We start from the raw sequence: 20,553 nt of genomic DNA on the forward strand, positions 1-20,553 counted from the left end.
AGGATAAACCGGCTCTGACGCTTCCCATTAAAAATCTGAGAGCCGCGCCTGACAGTGGAGAACAAAACGGTGACTGCTAAATAAAGGTGGCTATTTCAGCAGGTTTGAGTGTATATAATACATGCTGTTTTTCAAGATAAAACTTACTGCAATAATATCTGGTAACAACTATTTCCGTTCAGTACAATATTTATAGGATATTAAACAAGCTTCCATTTTGTATCATGATCAATGTCCCGAGTGAAATACTTTTTAGTTGTCATTAGCTTTAGCGAGTGACAATGAAAATTATTTCACGAGGGACATAAACATGATCTGAAATGGTAGCGAGTTTAATATCCTATTTATTACTCATAATCGATCTTGATGTATATCACTCAACCCGTTTGGTTGTCGTTCCTGTAAGGTTGTAGTGCGCCTATCAATGACGTCACGAAGTGTTACGTCCCACTTGGCGTTCTAGTGGAACGTATCACTTTGAAATGTACCAATATATTTTAACCATATGGGTAATAAAATTTATATACTGAACAGCAAAAGAAACGCGAATATTAATTTATAGTTGTTGTTTTTTGTTTTGTTTTTTTATTTAAAATTATTCAAATTAAATCACATTACCTCTTGTGTCTATATTATCAATGTCTTGTGAACTGTAGTCCACCGACGGCCCATTTACCGAATTCGTTGTATTAGTGCCATGTATACACGTATATTAACATATCTGCGTTTCTTTTGTTGTTCACTATAGTCAAGTTAAGCGAACACGAGACAAACAAGTGACACCAACAATGAGCACAATATTAATTCTTTTTTTCGTTGCAGTTTTACAACGGTATAGGAAGCATTCCGATACCTGTAGGAAGAAGATAAGCTGGAATGACAAGAATATGTGCACGTATCAATATACCCACAACACTAAATGATAAAATGGATTGGCGGCAATATTTAGGATAATCGACTATTGGATGTCAAACATTTGGCAATGTTTACATAGTCTTAGAGAGGAAACCCTCTACATTGTTTTCCCCATTAATAGCAAGGGATCTTTTATATGTACTATCCCTATTAGGCAGGATAGCATATGCCACAGTCTTTGATATACATACCAGTTTCGGTGCACTGGCTGGAACAATAACAAGATATAGCCCAATGGGCCCACCGACGAGGATCGACCCTAGACATAGGCGTACGGGCTCCCAATTTTGTAGGGGGGGGGGGGGGGGGGGGGGGGGCAGGCTGGCTTTTGTCCAAAATAAACCAAAATGCCCGAATCTGCATAACAACATTTATTCAAATGAACCACTATGCATTTTTACAACTAATTGTCAGTGTAGAATGATAAAAATACATGGTAAAAAGGTCTCAGATTTGCACATTTTGCCCAAATATCTGTATCATTTTATCCTGAATTTGAAGTCTTGTTCCAGGACTTGGGGAGGGGGAAGAGGCAACTGCCCTCCCCCTCCATCCCCCTGTCTCGTAGGCTTATGACCCTAGACCAACCGCGCATGAGAGGAATGCTTTACCATTTGCATACGTCATTCTGACAAGTCGTCACAGGGATTACAAATTACAACACAGCCGTCGAGTTGGTCAACTTCGTCGTGACAGTTGACAGTCTGAGACTAGCATTAGTTTTTGTGTCTGTTATAATTATCAGTGCCATGTATACATGTATATTAAAATGTCTGCGTTTCTTTTGTTATTCAATATAATAGACCAGTCGTGTTGAAATTGTATCATCATAACATCAGGGCTGCGTTCAGTCAGACCGAGCAGAAAAACGTCCGCTAGACTGGTTTAAGCGCTTCACGGTAAACCAAATTGCCATGTTGGATACCAAGCAAATAGTTCGTGAACGTTAGCGAAAGGTTTGCTGGCTGAACTTGGGCCAGTTTTACTCGGTTTGCACCGATCCTTCAATATTCGATTTATACGACAGAGTAGAATTTTATAAAACTTAACAAAGATTTTAATTTCTAGGACTAATCGCCTTTTGTCACCGGGTTAGAACCCTCAAATCGTTAATTTTACCTTTAATACCTATTCATTATCTGTTATCTGCTATCTTTATGTAGAGATTGAAAACAAACCCAAACCCTAGGTTATTTTACATCACTTGCATCATAGAAACTGTAGATACATTTGCAGTTATCATTTACGATTACGAGTTTTTATCATGTGACATCGACAGAGCAGAATCAACCAATCAAAAACGTTCTATTATACACCACTGGAATGTCCCATGAAGCGTGTTTGAGCACAAGATGGATATGAGCATTAAAATATAATGATCTTTGAGTTAATTCGACATTTCAGTTGAGTCACCCCACAAAGGCGGTACCTAGCACAAAATAAAAAGCTGGACAGTAAATAAATAAATAAATAAAAATAAAAATGAAGTCAGTACTTCTCTGCTCATATACTAGTGTACTGGATATAAATAATATTGTTCCCATTTTGTTCAAACGAGACCAGATTGTGTTATGGGATATTACTGACTTCCTTCAAACAAGTCGCGTTTGAGTTATGGAAGATGACCGCACTTCATTCTGATGAGTCTAAATTGAGATATGGAATATTACTGCACTCCGTTCTAACATACGAGGATAGTCTATCTTTTTGAAGTACCTTCGTATGTTTGAACGGAGGGTACTTCAAAAGGTTATCTCGGCCTCACCCGGAAACAAGGGGCGTAACTCCCATTTTAGGGCATAACTGTATACTATAACGCCTTATATCACTGTGAACGGAATCGAATAATATTCCAGAACTGAATCTGGAGTTGTCTGAATGAAGTGCAATACTATTTTATAACTAATTCCGTAACTCAATCTATAGTCATTATCACACTGATTATCACTCCATTATCACATTGAGGTCCATGGTTTCCTCTCTGTGTTGGACAGTCACACGTCTGTCACTCTGTTCAAACATACGAGGGTACTTCAACGTACTAAAGTCCGTCCCACGGGGAACGCCTTTTTTCATACTATGGATTTTACTACAAGTTATTTATATCTGAGCCGATTGATTTGTAAATTGCAAACAAAAATAGTATATTTTTGTTATCTCCAAAACACGTTTGCTTTTCTCCTTACGTCAAACAAAATTGAAATTATTTACAAAAAACTTGTTTATAGAATGATGGGACGGACTATAGATTGAGTTACAGAATTAGTTATAAAATATTATTGCACTTCATTCAGACGACTCCAGTTTGAGTTCTGGAATATTAGCCCACTCCACTTCATTCAAACGAGTCCACACCGAGTTATGGAAAATTATTGCACTTCATTCGATAAAAACCAGAATGAGTTATGGATATTAATCCACTGAATTCAAACGAGTCCACATTGAGTTTTGGAATACCACTGCACTTCATTCAAAGGAGTCAGATTGAGTTATTGAATATTACTCTACTTCATGCGAAGAAGTCCAGATTGGGTTATTGAATATTACTCCACTTCATTCAAAGGAGTCAGATTGAGTTATTGAATATTACTCCACTTCATTCAAATAAGTCCAATGGGTTATTGAATATTACTCCACTTCATTCAAAGGAGTCCAGATTGGGTTATTGATTATTACTCCACTTCATTCAAAGAAGTCCAGTGGGTTATTGAATATTACTCCACTTCATTCAAAGGAGTCCAGATTGGGTTATTGAATATTACTCCACTTCATTCAAACGAGTTTTGATTTGCTTCTGGAATATTACTCCACTCCATTCGAATGTGTCCAGGTGTGGTTATGGAATATAACTTCACTTCATTCCAACGAGTTGAGACTTTAAGTTACGTTGTGGTAATATGAGCTATTTCCCGTGGCAACCATTGTGGTATTTAGGAAACAAGGATCAATGGCGGGGTGTGGCCCTAACCACTCGTCCAGCAGGTAGGCCACCACCGAGCCACTCGTTAATCCGATACTGTACGACAGCATCATGATGTTACCTGAAATAAAAAAATAAAACGTTTAAGGTCTGAGAATTAATATTCAGTAATGGAAGCCTATACAAACATTAAAGTACAGATGTAGGCCTAAGTGAGTCCCTGTCATGCACATAACTCTCTGGCGAAGTCGGAGGTTGTGCCCACGCACAGGCGTGCTTGAACAGTTCTCTGATGGAAGCATGACAAAATATTACCCACACCCACACACCCTAAATGATTCTATTACCAACCAACGAAGCGATCTTAGCGCTAAGATCACATAAAATGCGTATGGTATTTAATAACTTAAGTTGATTTTAGCGCTAAGATCACCTAAAATGCGTAAGTAATTTAACAGCTTAAGTTGATTTTAGCGCTAAGATCACCTAAAATGCGTAAGGTATTTAACAACTTAAGTTGATTTTAGAGCTAAGATTACCTAAAATGCGTAAGTATTTAACTTAAGTTGATTTTAGCGCTAAGATCACCTAAAATGCGTAAAGGTGTTCAACAACTTAAGTTGATTTTAGCGCTAAGATCACCTAAAATGCGTAAGGTGTTCAATAACTTAAGTTGATTTTAACGCTAAGATCACCTAAAATGCGTAAAGGTGTTCAACAACTTAAGTTGATTTTAGCGCTAAGATCACCTAAAATGCGTAAGGTGTTCAACAACTTAAGTTGATTTTAGCGCTAAGATCACCTAAAATGCGTAAGGTATTTAACAACTTCAGTTGATTTTAGCGCTAAAATCGCTTCGTAAAACGGGGCCCAAGACCTATTGTTACAAAGTTTGAAAAGCTATCTTAAGCAATATCGCATCGTCCTTGCACGTCTTTTTGCACTTATCGCAAAGTTGCGAGAGTTTAAGTTAATTAGGCCCCTGGTGAAGATCAGGATGTGTCGTAAAACTAGTGTGTGCATCATCAGATTGTAGGTTTTATTCTTTGGAAGGCAGGTCATGATAAGGTGGTGTATGAATATGAATACTTAAAATACTTTAATACAGCAAACAATTAAGCGTCGTAACTAGCAGGAGTGGAAATAGTTTCTGCATCCCACCCCCACCCCTCCCCCCCCCAAAGAAAAAATAAATAAATAAATAAATAAATATTAAAAAAACACACACACCAAAAAAAAAAGCAAAAAAAAAAAGCACACTTTTTAATTCAAAAGTGTTTTTTTCGTCTGGTTGGAGAATACCCTAAAATACTGTCATCTGACCCTTTATGCAAAGCATCCCTACCCCCAAGTTAGTTTACTCCGTGTACACTCTTGACTAATATCATGCTTCCAAACACTCCAGTCAGTAGAGCCAATGCGGCACATACAACAAGTTAACAAAACTATTAATATTAATATTATTAACTTATTAAAAATTTTAACAACATACCACATAATTCTTTTTGTTCCTCGGACACTTTAGTTGGCGCCAAAATCATCGGTACGCTACCGAAGTAGCCATTGGTTATTCCAAGGAGAAGAGACAAAACGATTGGCCAGCCATCCCCCATCAAGATTGGTCGAATTCTTGGTGTTGCGCAGATCATTAGCAGAGGCACGAAAATAATCCGTGACAGAGTCAGAACGACAAGACGACCTCGCGGCCAGTCGTAGTGGAGTGACGCAATTATCTGAAAATCAACATCGCAAAATTTACATTATATCAGGGCCCAATTTCACGAAACATCGCAAGCCTAGTTTTGCACGTTACAAACGTAAATCTACGACTAAGCCACAATTCTTATTGCTGTTATAGGACAAGAAATATAATTAGGAGTACACATTAAAACGCTCCATTATCCGTAATGATGTAGTTTTCTTCTTGAAATAGATGCCAAATACTTGTAAACGTATGGCCGGTATAACTGCGATATCTTTTGTGAAAGTGGCCGCTGGTGAACATATTATGCAGGTGCTAAACCCCCTCTCTCAAAGCTAATATTCTTTTTAAAAATATATTCTCTCGGAAAGCATGATTCGATACCCCCAAGAAACTTCGCTCGGCAAAGTCTAGATCCCCTCCCACAACTGCATAATTTCATGCACACGTGCCTCTTACGATGTCGTAACAATATCGCACATACTGTCAATGAAGTACAGAATTGGTTAGTGTCACATCAACACAATCTATACAAACTGGCTACAGTTTTTCTAATTTCAATTTTCTCTGCGCCCATATGTGTAATGAACACATGCATATACAATAACTCGCCTGCTCTAAAGTGTTAGAAAATGTATTATATGTTATTGTTTGGATATGAGTGAACACACTGTTACTCGCCTGTTCCAAAATGAAAAACAAAAAGAACAGAGGACCATATTGGTAACATACACCTTTATTATTTTATTGCCAAATTAAATATTATTAATTTAGGCCTGTTAGTTTAAATTTGTAGTTGTCGCTCTTACTACAACATGACCAACTCCTGAAATAATTAACCATAATTTTATGTTAGGCACAAAATAACCGTAGTTTAATTTAGTGTCGCTAAACAAAATGTATTTTCCTTTTATTTTGCCCCTTGCCATATTAAGCATTTTAGCACGTATTCTGACTGTACATGTGAAACGTCTCCATCACCCAGTTCCGGATTTATAAGGGGGCAAAGGAGGCAGTTGCCCCCCCCCCCACCCCCCCCCCAACTAAAGACTTCCTTTATAAAAAAAATTGTAATAATTATATAATTAGTTCATTTTTTTATTTGTCATGTAATTTAATTTCTATGTTGAGGGGCCACCGAACCTGAAGTGCCCCCGGGCCCCAGCTCCGGGCCCCCTAAGGTATAAATCCAGCCCTGACCTCACCACTCTAGTCTGAAACCGGACCTAGAAAATGGATCGCTTTAATGCTCATCTTGGACTACCAAGACAAAACAATAATTGATTACACTTGGGCTGTGGCACGACGGCATGGAAGAAATATATACAGATACAAGTTATAACATTCACGCGACAAGATGGTTGATAATAAACATATACAAAGACCAATAAATGAAATTCTATAAGAACAAGATGTATAACAAAAACAAATACATGTACATAAATTAATTTTAAGTTTCAAATCATTGCAATACTGGTAAAACGTATTTAAAGTATTTTGTAGGTCAGCTGCATTTGTTGCTAATAAGGCCATATCATCGGCATATAACAAACAAAGGATGTGCATAGCAATGTCTTCCGTTTTTTTCTGAAGTTTCTGTCTTAATTGGAATTCTTTCGCATCCCTGATTGGATAAATAATCTTCTAAATCGTTGAGATACAAGGAGAACAGAAGAGGGGATAAATTTTCGCCTTCACGGATACATTTGTTTCAAGGGAATAAAGCTGATTGCTGATTATTTACGGAAATTAATGACTTTAGACCGTGATACATCTGGTAGATAATCTGAAAAATTTACCGGTTATGTTATTTTGTAAAAGCTTATTATATGCCAAAGTTTGAGTTATTGGTACCATATGGAAAACTTTCTGAAAATCAACACCCGGCACAACTCACCTTTCCTATAAAGTCAAAGAGGTTAAAGACAGCCATGAGGACTATGGGCATCCAGGATCCAATCTTGCAGCTGATCACTTCGGACTCGATGCCAGGGAACAGACACAGGGTGACGAAATAGGCCAGACCGATGGCCAGCATGAAGGGCCAGACGGTCTTCGAGACTTCATACCTCATCAGCAAGCCCCCTGGAACGGTAACCGGTGTTACTGTACACTTTCAGACACTCTGTATAATCATTTCATACTAGTTTTATGTAGCCTCCTGGAACGGTAACCGGTGTTATTGTACACGTTCAGACACTCAGTATAACCATTTCATACTAGTTTTATGTAGCCTCCTGGAACCGTAACCGGTGTTATTGTACACTTTCAGACACTGTATAATCATTGCATACTAGTTTTACGTAACCTCCTTAAACGGTGTTATTGTACACTTTCAGACACTCAGTATAATCACTGCATACTAGTTTTATGTAGCCTCCTGGAACGGTAACCGGTGTTACTGTACACTTTCAGAGAGTATATAATCATTTCATACTAGTTTTATGTAGCCTCCTGGAACGGTAACCGGTGTTACTGTGCACTTTCAGACACTCTGTATAATCACTGCATACTAGTTTTATGTAGCCTCCTGGAACGGTAACTGGTGTTATTGTACACTTTCAGACACTCTGTATAATCACTGCATACTAGTTTTATGTAGCCTCCTGGAACGGTAACTGGTGTTATTGTACACTTTCAGACACTCTGTATAATCACTGCATACTAGTTTTATGTAGCCTCCTGGAACGGTAACCGGCGTTATTGTACACTTTCAGACACTCTGTATAATCACTGCATACTAGTTTTATGTAGCCTCCTGGAACGGTAACCGGAGTTACTGTACACTTTCAGAGAGTATATAATCATTTCATACTAGTTTTATGTAGCCTCCTGGAACGGTAACCGGTGTTACTGTACACTTTCAGAGAGTATATAATCATTTCATACTAGTTTTATGTAGCCTCCTGGAACGGTAACCGGTGTTACTGTGCACTTTCAGACACTCTGTATAATCACTGCATACTAGTTTTATGTAGCCTCCTGGAACGGTAACTGGTGTTATTGTACACTTTCAGACACTCTGTATAATCACTGCATACTAGTTTTATGTAGCCTCCTGGAACGGTAACTGGTGTTATTGTACACTTTCAGACACTCTGTATAATCACTGCATACTAGTTTTATGTAGCCTCCTGGAACGGTAACCGGCGTTATTGTACACTTTGAGACACTCTGTATAATCACTGCATACTAGTTTTATGTAGCCTCCTGGAACGGTAACCGGAGTTACTGTACACTTTCAGAGAGTATATAATCATTTCATACTAGTTTTATGTAGCCTCCTGGAACGGTAACCGGTGTTACTGTGCACTTTCAGAGACTGTATAATCATTTTATACTAGTTTTATGTAACCTCCTGGAACGGTAACCGGGGTTACTGTATACTTTCAGACACTCTGTATAATCATTTCATACTAGTTTCATGTAGCCTCCTAGAACGGTAACCGGTGTTACTGTACACTTTCAGACACTCTGTATAATCATTTCATACTAGTTTTATGTAGCCTCCTGGAACGGTAACCGGGGTTACTGTACACTTTCAAACACTGTATAATCATTTCATACTACTTTTATGTAGCCTCCTGGAACGGTAACCGGTGTTATTGTACACTTTCAGACACTCTGTATAATCATTTCATACTAGTTTTATTTAGCCTCCTAGAACGGTAACCGGGGTTACTGTACAATTTCAAACACTGTATAATCATTTCATACTAGTTTTATGTAGCCTCCTGGAACGGTAACCGGCGTTATTGTACACTTTCAGACACTCTGTATAATCACTGCATACTAGTTTTATGTAGTCTCCTGGAACGGTAACTGGTGTTACTGTACACTTTCAGAGACTGTATAATCATTTCATACTAGTTTTATGTAGCCTCCTGGAACGGTAACCGGTGTTACTGTACATTTTGAGACACTGTATAATCATTTCATACTAGTTTTATGTAGCATCCTGAAACGGTAACCGGTGTTATTGTACACTTTCAGACACTGTATAATCATTTCATACTAGTTTTATGTAGCCTCCTGGAACGGTAACCGGCGTTATTGTACACTTTCAGACACGCTGTATAATCACTGCATACTAGTTTTATGTAGCCCCCTGGAACGGTAACCGGAGTTACTGTACACTTTCAGAGACTATGTATAATCATTTCATACTTGTTTTGTGTAGCTCTTAGAACGGTAACTGGTGTTACTGTACACTTCCAGACACTCTGTATAATCACTGCATACTAGTTTTATGTAGCCTCCTAGAACGGTAAACGGGATTACTGTACACTTTCAGAGACTATATAATCATTTATACTAGTTTTATGTAGCCTCCTGGAACGGTAACCAGTGTTACTGTGCACTTTCAGACATTACTCTCTACAATCAGTTCGTATTGCTTTCGTGTTTATATTCAATTAGGCTTCAAGCACGCTGAACTGGGCTACGTGTACAACAAACTTTAAACCTCGTTAGCGAAAATTCTGAACGGTAATTGCTGCAGATGTACACTTCCATACACTGTATAATCATGTTAATTAAACGATGCACTATGTAGAATATTTTAACATTTCATCTTATTTGATTTAATTTAAATCTTTATTTTTAGTGTACACCGCATGTAAAGTATTCTTTTATTGCAGTTTAATGAGGTGTAACACGGTTTTATGTCGTTGATTACAGTTTGGGCAATATTGATTTTTATTATTTATTTCTGGTACATGTCATTTCCACACACGAAAGAAATTAATACTTTTATGTAATACTTTCCATGCATGAAATATGTGCTGATCATTTTGTCACGAGACACAGAATCTAAGAAAGAAATAAGGAAACACTTGATATTGTAGACCACATATCGGTCACCATTAGCATCAAAATGCAGGCGCGGCGCAGACGATACGTACGTAATTTACGCATATGTATGTATGTACATTTCGTTAAATAACTCGCATAAGACATCACACGTTAATGTGATACGAGTCATGATCATTAGTAAAACAGATAACAGACAGAACTAGAATGACAAAGCCATGATGACTAGAATGTTAGCGGCCATGGCCGTGCCACTTGTTTATGTGTGGGCTATATTTGTTGTACAGATCTGTGAAAATGTCCTTCACAGGTGAATTTAAAAGGAGAGTCTGGCAACCTCGAACCGTACCACTCTTTCTTACACTGTGCCGCGCCTGTAATGTCTGTGTAAAGTACAAAGATGTAATGTTGAAATGAATGTCAGTAATGTGAGACTGAATGTCAGTAATGTGAGACTGAGTGTCAGTAGTAATGTGGGACTGGATGTCAGTAATGTGGGACTAAAATGTCAGTAATGTGAGACTGAATGTCAGTAATGTGAAACTGAATGTCAGTAATGTGAGACTGAATGTCAGTAATGTGAGACTGAATGCCAGCAATGTGAGACTGAGTGTCAGTAGTAATGTGAAACAGAATGTCAGTAGTAATGTGGGACTGTATGTCAGTAATGTGAGACTGAATGTCAGTAATGTGGAACTGTATGTCAGTAATGTGAGACTGAATGTCAGTAATGTGAGACTGAATGTCAGTAGTAACGTGGGACTGAATGTCACTAATGTGAGACTGAATGCCAGCAATGTGAGACTGAATGTCAGTAATGTGAGACAAAATATCAGTAATGTGAGACTGAATGTCAATAATGTGAGACTGAATGTCAGTAATGTGAGACTCAATGTGAATAATGTGACACAGAATGTCAGTAGTAATGTGAGACTGAATGTCAGTAATGTGAGACTGAATGTCAATAATGTAAGACTGAATGTCAGTAATGTGAGACTGAATGTCAGTAATGTGAGACTGAATGCCAGTAATGTGAGACTATGATACTGAATATGCGACTGTGAGACTGAATGTCAGTAATGTGAGACTGAATGCCAGTAATGTGAGACTATGATACTGAATATGCGACTGTGAGACTGAATGTCAGTAATGTGAGACTGAATGCCAGTAGTAATGTGGGACTGAATGTCAATACTGTGACACAGAATGTCAGTAGTAATGTGAGACTGAATGCCAGTAACGTGAGACTGAATGCCAGTAATGTGAGACTATGAGACTGAATGTCACTAATATGAGACTGTGAGACTGAATGTCAGTAATGTAAGACTGCATGTCAGTAGTAATGAGACTCAATGTCAGTAATGTGACACAGAATGTCAGTAGTAATGTGAGACTGAATGTCAGTAATGTGACACAGAATCAGTAATGTGAGACTGAATGCCAGTAATGTGAGACTATGAGACTGAATGTCACTAATGTGAGACTGTGAGACTGAATGTCAGTAATGTGAGACTGAATGCCAGTAATGTGAGACTGAATGTCAGTAATGTGGGACTGAATGCCAGTAATGTGAGACTGAATGTCAGTAATGTGAGACTGAATGCCAGTAATGTGAGACTATGAGATTGAATGTCACTAATGTGAGACTGTGAGACTGAATGTCAGTAATGTGAGACTGAATGTCAGTAGTAATGTGAGACTGAATGTCAGTAATGTGAGACTGAATGTCAATAATGTGAGACTGAATGTCAGTAATGTGAGACTGAATGTCAGTAATGTGAGACTGAATGCCAGTAATGTGAGACTACGAGACTGAATGTCACTAATGTGAGACTGTGAGACTGAATATCAGTAATGTGAGACTGAATGTCAGTAGTAATGTGAGACTGAATGTTAGTAATGTGAGACTGAATATCAGTAAATGGCTAACGTCCTGACACTATGGATGAGAGTTTTGGTTGTAGCCACCGTTTCCCGTAGTGTTGGTGCGATCCCTTATTTCTTTCCAACATCACAGATAGGGCCTACATGTATTCAGTCGCGCAGATTGATCTATTACAAAATGTTAATATAAATCTCAGTAGTTAGAAGTTGAAAGTTGAGAAGTCAGTTTTATTACTCATTTTTAATAATAAGATGCTGTAAAGTTTACTTTTAAAAGCTGATATCTTTGGCATTTGGAGTTTGTAGTATTGGCCTTGGAAGGACACTTCTGCTTCCTGACTTCTGGTGATGTCATTGGGCGTGACGTCACTTTGGTTTGCACCAATGGCGGGTGCTGCTTCGACGGGTGAGGTGGGACTCTGGATAACCAGTACACCATAATGATGTCCAGTCGTGGGTTCGTGGAAATCTACCTGTCAAGAAATAATAATATAAACCCCTTAAAGACAAAGTTAAAGTTTGTTTTGTTTATCGACATCATTATATAGCACATTCAGGGATTTATCCAGGTTGTTCTATGGGTGCGAACATAGGCTCCTTCCCAAAAGAAAGTGGCACTGAAAATTCCCAGTATATATATTTAATAATGTATGTTCTAACAAAGTAATTTAACAGTGATGTTCTGTATCATTTAATGGCCTGAAAAATATCCCATATATGATTTTCTCGCGCTAATTTTTCCAATTCCACCAGACATGGGACCCTTGCAAAAAATGCTGCATAAATATCTAACATTGATTTATTATGCCTCGGCTACTGGATGTCAATCATGTGATAGGACTAAAATAGAGTTTCGTTTAAAGTTTGTTTAACGACACCACTAGAGCACGCTGATTAATTAAGCATTGGCTACTGGATGTCAACCATTTGATAATTGTGATATGTAGTTTTAAGAGGAAACATTCCTATAAACAGGACAGCATATACCATGACGTTTGATATGCCAGTCGTGGGGCACACACACACACACACACACACACACACACACACACACACACCTCCCGTATTAAATATATTGGGTAAATACAGGTATGTACGTATGGAGGTAGCTTCCAAACTACATGGATTATCTGTAACAATATGGCGATCTTCCCTAGACGATCTTTACCAGAAACGCTCAGCCGACCAATATGTGGTTCTCGAATAAAATAAAATGAAATAAATTCATTACATATATTCATACTTAGGATTTTTTGGACATTACGAACCCCAAAATTCACCCTAGAATGACAGCACACGGCAAGGACAATATTACAAAATGTTAGGTAATCGCAAGTCGGTTCACATAACTTTTACCTAGATAGGCGATTGTTCGGGTACGTGAATTATATTTGCGTAACCTGTGCAATTAACTCACACGTACATTATCGCTTGATGCGCTGTCGGCCTGTGATCGATCCCCGTCGGTGGGCCAATTGCGCTATTTCTCGTTCCAGCCAGTGCACCACGACTGGTATATCAAAGGCCGTAGTATGTGCTTTCCTGTCTGTGGAAAAGTGCATATTTAAAAGATCCCTTGCTACTAACTTGGAAAAATGTAGCGGGTTTCCCTCTGATGACTACGAGTCAGAATTATCAAATGTTTGATACCCAATAGCCCATGATTAATTGGTCAATGTGCTCTAGTGGTGTCGTTAAATAAAACAAAATGATCGGTAAGTATGACATTAAAGCGATTACTCACGTGCAGCACTAAAACAACTATTACATTTATCAGTGTGTGGCAAACACGCGTACATTAAACTGACATTTTAATGACAGTATTTCTAGCTCATACTGTAAGGTAGCTCGAGTGTCTAAAGTCATGGTCTAAAGTTAAATGTAGACCACATAGAGGGAAGGAAGAAAATATTTTATTTAACGACGCACTCAACACATTTTATTTTACGGTTATATGGCGTCGGACATATGGTTAAGGACCACACAGATAATGAGGGAGGAAACCCCCTGTCGCCACTTCATAGGCTACTGTTTAAAATTAGCAGCAAGGAATCTTTTATATGCACCATCCCATAAACAGGATAGCACATACCACGACCTTTGATGTACCAGTCGTGGTCCCTGGCTGGAGCGAGAAATAATAGACCACATGGAGGACAATTGAGCTAGCTGTAAGATTAAGTAAAATAAAATAAAATACAAAACAGAAATATTTTATTGCATTTCATTAAAGATCAGGTGTTTTATACGCCCGTCTATGATGGGTCGTATTATGGTATGGCGTTGTCCGTCCGTCCATCCTTATGTCCGTCCATCCGTCCGCCCGTCTGCTACGTTTTTCTTGTCCAGACCATTACTCGAGTACTCGGGCACGGGTCGAGTCTAGCAAGACTCGAGTCCGTTCACAGGACTCGAGTACCTGTTCAAGGTGGAATACAATGATCAATGTAGAACAATAATTTCAGCAATAGATAATTCATGATAATAATTATAAAATCATGCGCTAGTTTCTCTTTTTAAACTGGCAATTCGTCCGTCACAACACTGCACGTATCAACCGGTTTTTAAATGCAGTACAATTGCATGATTTGGCATCAGTGTTCAGCACTGGAATTAAGATGCATAATGTTATAATACTTTATTCCTTAACTTGGGATGGCGATATGTCGCGTACTATTACTAGGTCACTGTGACCTACTTTTCACGGTCTACTGCACATAACAGTAAATCCTTGTTCGGACCATATCTTGCATACAGATGCATATAGGACCATCAAAGGTCACATGTAGAAACAACTTGGGATGATGGTGTGTCACATACAATTACTAGGTCACTGTGATACAAATAAATAAAATAATTTGTTTATATTCACATAATTAGAATTGAATCATACCCGTAACATATTCATTAATATTTATGGTTTTCGATCGGGCGTATCATGTTTTCTCACCGGTACTTTTGCTGTTTAATAGTCGGTGAAGTGACTATCAGAACAATGACTGGTTTACTTTTAATTGTGTGTAACCTATACGCGACAGAACGACAATATTGTGTCCTGCAGACGGCGAGGACAAACGTTCGTGTGTTTTGAATTTAACAATTTCCTGATGTCCATTTAAAGTCTCAATCTCGCTTCCCCATCATTTAATATAATATAATATATTATACTAACGCAAAACACAAACAAAACTAATTGAAGTTTTATCAAATGCGCCAGTATGACTAACACTAAAGTAAAAGTGACCTGTTAAGGCTCATATAGAGTCGATGCGGCGCGTGCGTGCGGTCCGAATGTTGCGTCTGGTGTGTGTACCGATTGCGTTTCGGGCATATACACCATATACGATTATCTCCTTGCGGCTGGCCGCATGAGTTTTCAGACGCATGTATTCAGTCTAGACGCTCTCACTGATAATCATGTATTTCGAAAAAAACATTTAGCCTCGACGCACACACGCGCCGCATCCAGTCTAATTGAGCCTTAAATGAGCCTTAAAAGTGCGAATCGGAATGTATGCTATTGATGCGATTGCGCACGTGCAGCACTATAGTCCATCCCAACATTCAGTAAAAATGCTTTTTGAAAATAATTTCAGTTTGGTTTGACGTAAGTAGAAAAGTAAAAGTGTTTGGGAAATCACAAAAAATACTATTTTTGTGTGAAATTATAAATCAGTCATCTCAGAAATAAATAACTTAAGGTACATTCTATAGTATAAAAAAATGTGTTCTCTATGGGACGGACTATAAATATACAGAACAATTATAGAGCATTTATGGCAAACGAATCAAATGGGGGAGGGTGGAGGGGAGGTAGAAAGCAAAACGATATTATTAATTCTAAATGCTTAAATATTAAAACTATATCTTATATTGGAACACTGACATTCAAATACTTTCTTTTTAAAAAAGGAAAAGAAATTCTTACTAAGCTTACTTCCTCTGTAACTGTTGGTTTGCTTAAGCCTCGTTGATCTTCGGCAATCTTCGCGCTCTCGCACATGCTGACGTAAAACCGGACGAAGTCTGTGCGCCGCGTGACGTGAAAGAGGACGAAGCACATCCATATTATTGATATGGAGATACAGAAGAAGATCATCGTATTGATCCGCTGATCGTCCAACAGCGCCTTCGTCACGATCCGGTTTATCGAGATTATCAGTCCGGCCGCACCTAGCAACGAAAAGAAATGAGTGAGTGAGTGAGTGCGTGAGTGAGTGAGTACATAGGCCTTAGTAAGTAGGATAAGTAAATAAGTAAGTATATAAAAGTACGTAAGCTAAGTAAGTTAGTAATAAATACTAAAACTAAAAAAAAACCCCAAAAATCCAACAACAAACAAATAAACAAATAAACAAAAAACCCAATAAAACCCCCAAAACAAACAACACCAAACAAACCCAACCAAAAAACAAACAAAAACCCCCAACAAAAATAAACAATAAACATCAAACAAAGCCCAACAACAACAACAACACACACACACACACACACACACACACACACACACACACACAAACACACACAAATATATATATATATGTATATGTAGTTATATTCCCTAACAAACAGCACACTCTACTTTAAAGCTTTAACACAGTATTTCAGTACACCCAGGCCATTAGATTACAGCATATGAGGATTTTTTGTACAATTAGTATTAATTTTACAATCACCTATAAAAACAATGCCTGCAAGTTTTTGGCTTGGTTCAAATACGATGTTGTTTTTTAAGGCAATCATTGATTTTTTAATCTGGCTAAAATATTTTGTAATATAATGTATCAAAGGTGGTGTATAATGTATTTCTGTCCTCTCTGTTGATCTGAGCTAAGCCACTGTGCATCTCATATTCCGATGACCTTTCATTCATCCAAACAAACCGCCGCTGACATAAACTTGCTTGCAGCTTAATATTTTCGCCACAGGCCAGAAACCCCCATCCCCCCCACCCCACCCCAACAACCACCAACACAACTACAGAATGCTTACTTTCGCCTGTCATGACGGCTTGCGTGTATCGTCTTGGCAGCATACTCGTGTAACCATAGAAACTTGACTGCTGAACTGTAAAATAGTATTTTTAAATACAAAAATTAAAAATTCGATTAAATACAAAAGGAATCATTGCATAACAATAGCCCTGCATATTTAATATTTATTATCTAGTTGGTGCCCGCTAGGAAAGGAACAAATGGTTTTACTTAAACGATCCACTCAAGACAAATTTATTTCTGGTTACTAGAATATGGCGTCGGACATAATATGGTTATGGATCAAATATATACTCTTAAAAAAAAGTAGGGGAACTCTAATAAGAATTTACAATTGCCAAAATTGTATGGTATAGTAGCTATGGAGAATGGTTATATGATAATAGTGAATTAATTGGGCAAACATTACAACCGGTAGTTTAGTATTACAGTAGGTTTTATGACCACCAATGATCTTGAAAGACGATTGGGGTCAGAAATGAAATTTGAAAGTTGACGTTTTTTTAATCAGTAAATCGCAAATTCAAACAATAAAAATGACTACAAATAAAACAATAACAACTGTATGATCAACAGAATGAAAAAGATTGACAGAAATAATGTTCCACAGTGATTAATGGACCTTCCTGGAAATTGTAAAAATCGAGAATGACACTCCACGCACGTGTACGGGGCAACTACGTGATGCATGTACAAACTATGGAATGTGTTTCGGTGTGTTGATAAACAGACCTGAACGTTCTTTACTATGATGTCTGTGGTCAAAACGTATGTTCAGTCTAATAGTTGATATTAACATTAATATTTCAGGTTCCCCTACCTTTTTTTTGTAGAGTATATAATGAGAGACCCACCCACCCTTGCCACCAGTCCCCTGGGCCACTGTTTTCGATCAGCAGCAAGATATATTTTAAATGCATCATCTCACAAACAGGATAGCACATACCACGGCGTCTGTTGCACCAGTAGCCCAATGAAGACACTGAAGGAAATCGATCATACATCAATCACAAGTCAGGCGGCCGTTTTACCACCGCCTCCTGCCTAGCTCAGTTGTACAGCGCCAGCCTGAAGGGTGACAGGTTTTGGGATCTATCCACCTCGACAAATCCACTAATCATGTAAAATATTACTTCGTACCGATCTAAGGACAGTAATGACATCACAACACAAACATCACCAAATATTTAGATTTGTATCCCTTTGTTTTAGACACCACCTTTTGGTGAGAATAGCATTCGTTATTTGTAACAGTGCACACCAATAACACACATACGAGCTACTCTCGGTCCACTAAAATCCAAACCTTCATTAAAATGCGCACCATTTCTCTTTGGCTTAATCCTACGGGACATTCCAAACTACATAGCACCTTACAACCTCCCGCCTGTTAACAACTACGGTTGGACTGCTGGTGCTCCTTTGCACCTGTCAGTGCAGGCGGTCCCTCCTTCACCTCCCCAACCTTTTCCTGTCCTGGACGGAGGAACCGGCCGAGGCTAGTTCTTGTGCTCAGGACAGGCGTGCGCTACAACAACTTGCTCTGAATGTGCACGTTAACCTTTTTGGCATTGGCATTGGCATAACACACATCTTGTCCTGGACAGAGGAACCGGCAGAGGCCGGTACTTGTGCTCAGGACAGGCGTGCGCTACAACAGCTTGCTCTGAATGTGCACGTTAAACAATCTATCCTATCCTATCCTATCCTATAACGCATATTAGTATGTGTGATATTGATTTAAAGACATACGATTGGCTGCTCGTAGGTGATGACCCGGTTGCCACAGCCATAGCATCCAGTAAAAAAAAAAACCCAGTCGAAATTGATTATACTGTGACGTATAAGTTAATCTGAAACTGACTCTGTATCACATAAGTTAATGCAAGCGCAATTTCTTAAAAGAAGTTTAAATTTATTTTAAACCTGCATTTTTTAAGTGTAAAATATTACATTTTGCACGTTATCTATAGATTTTGAAACAAATCGTTATAAGATAAAAGGTATCTAACAGCCACTGATGTTGTATCATCTATTTACGAGGCCTGCATTTGAGATTTCAGGTAACAGAAATTGAAAGATGGCGATTTATTTTATTTTTAAATATTCGAAAATATACTCGAGACTGGAGCTTTAAAATGAGGAGGTTTACCTGTCGAGCCAACAGCCACAACCGCCACGGCCAGGAGGGTGATCCTGTAGGCGACATCTTCCGAGAAGAGCTGGAACCAGACGTCGCAAAGGGCGATAAGCAGGAGCGTTACGAACGACACGATGTAGCCGAACGTGATTCTCACGGGCATACTGAGCAGTTCGACGACGGCGTTGTTGACACACACGCTGAAGAACGCGACGACGATGTACATCAGACTCATGTCGAAGATGATCGTGCTGGCAGGGAAGCGACTCTGGTAGAAGTCCACAGCAATGATGAAGCTGTTGTAGGGGAGAAGAAACCCGGCCCCAGCCAGAACCAGCGCCAGGTAGATGCAGCTGCAGGGGTCCCGGGGAGGGGTGAGGCGGTCCCGGGGGATGGATTTCCGTCTCTTCAATTTAGGGGACCTCAGCTGGCAGTATCCTTGTTGCGACGAGTTTTCTTCCATTGTAGCAGGGATTTTTTTGTTTGATTTGATTTAATTATTATTATTATTATTATTATTATTATTTATTAATTTTTTATTATTATTATTGTATTTTTTGTAAAAATAATTGCAGATGTCTTTACTGTGTGCTTGTTTTGTGGTTCCCAGTATCCATTAGTGATGTCCAATCGGCGTCTAGTGTAAGGAAACGCATCCTGTTAAGAAGAAAATAATAATAATTGATGATGATGACATTAAAAGCCCATATGAACATAAAAGATGGATGGGCGGGGGTGGGGGTGGGCCATGCCTCTCAGTCAACCCACCAGCAGACCACCAAATTACTTTTTTTCTACTACATACTGTATATAACAAAAATAAACTTTCAAACACCAGACATTTGCCATCCAAAACATTAATAAATACGTGCCTGATGCCAGGAAATCATGTTTGATGCCATCCTGAGATTAAACTTTGAGGACTATACCACCGTACACCCCCCCCCCCCCCCCCCCCCCCGCGGTAAATATAAAATACAGCATTCAGCACAATTTATCAGAGAAATTTTTTTAATAGATGCTTATTTATAAAAAAAAAAAAAAAAAAAAAATATGTTTTTTAGTTTTTTCCCCCGTCACATCCAAAGCTCCACGACTGATATATCAAAGGCCGTGGTATACGCAGCATTGCTGCCCTGTCTGGGAAAGTGCATATAAAAGATCCCTTGGTGCTAATGGAAAAAAA

The 20,553-nt window shown here is 38.5% G+C and overlaps 1 protein-coding gene across 1 annotated transcript; it reads right to left on the reverse strand.

Moving 5' to 3' along the window:
• Nucleotides 1-1,282: 1,282 nt before the first annotated feature.
• Nucleotides 1,283-20,015, reverse strand: LOC121386372 (equilibrative nucleoside transporter 4-like). The gene is made up of 7 exons (XM_041517288.1): nt 19,380-20,015; nt 17,226-17,300; nt 16,162-16,406; nt 12,502-12,706; nt 7,435-7,622; nt 5,328-5,568; nt 1,283-3,956 (listed from the first exon to the last, which is right to left on the reverse strand). Exons 1-7 carry the CDS (start codon nt 19,828-19,830, stop codon nt 3,793-3,795), a joined length of 1,569 nt encoding a protein of 522 aa, XP_041373222.1. The 5' UTR covers nt 19,831-20,015; the 3' UTR covers nt 1,283-3,792.
• Between the last annotated feature and the right edge of the window lie 538 nt (nt 20,016-20,553).

This window comes from Gigantopelta aegis, chromosome 1, assembly GCF_016097555.1.
Source record: "Gigantopelta aegis isolate Gae_Host chromosome 1, Gae_host_genome, whole genome shotgun sequence".
NCBI lineage: Eukaryota > Metazoa > Mollusca > Gastropoda > Neomphalida > Peltospiridae > Gigantopelta > Gigantopelta aegis.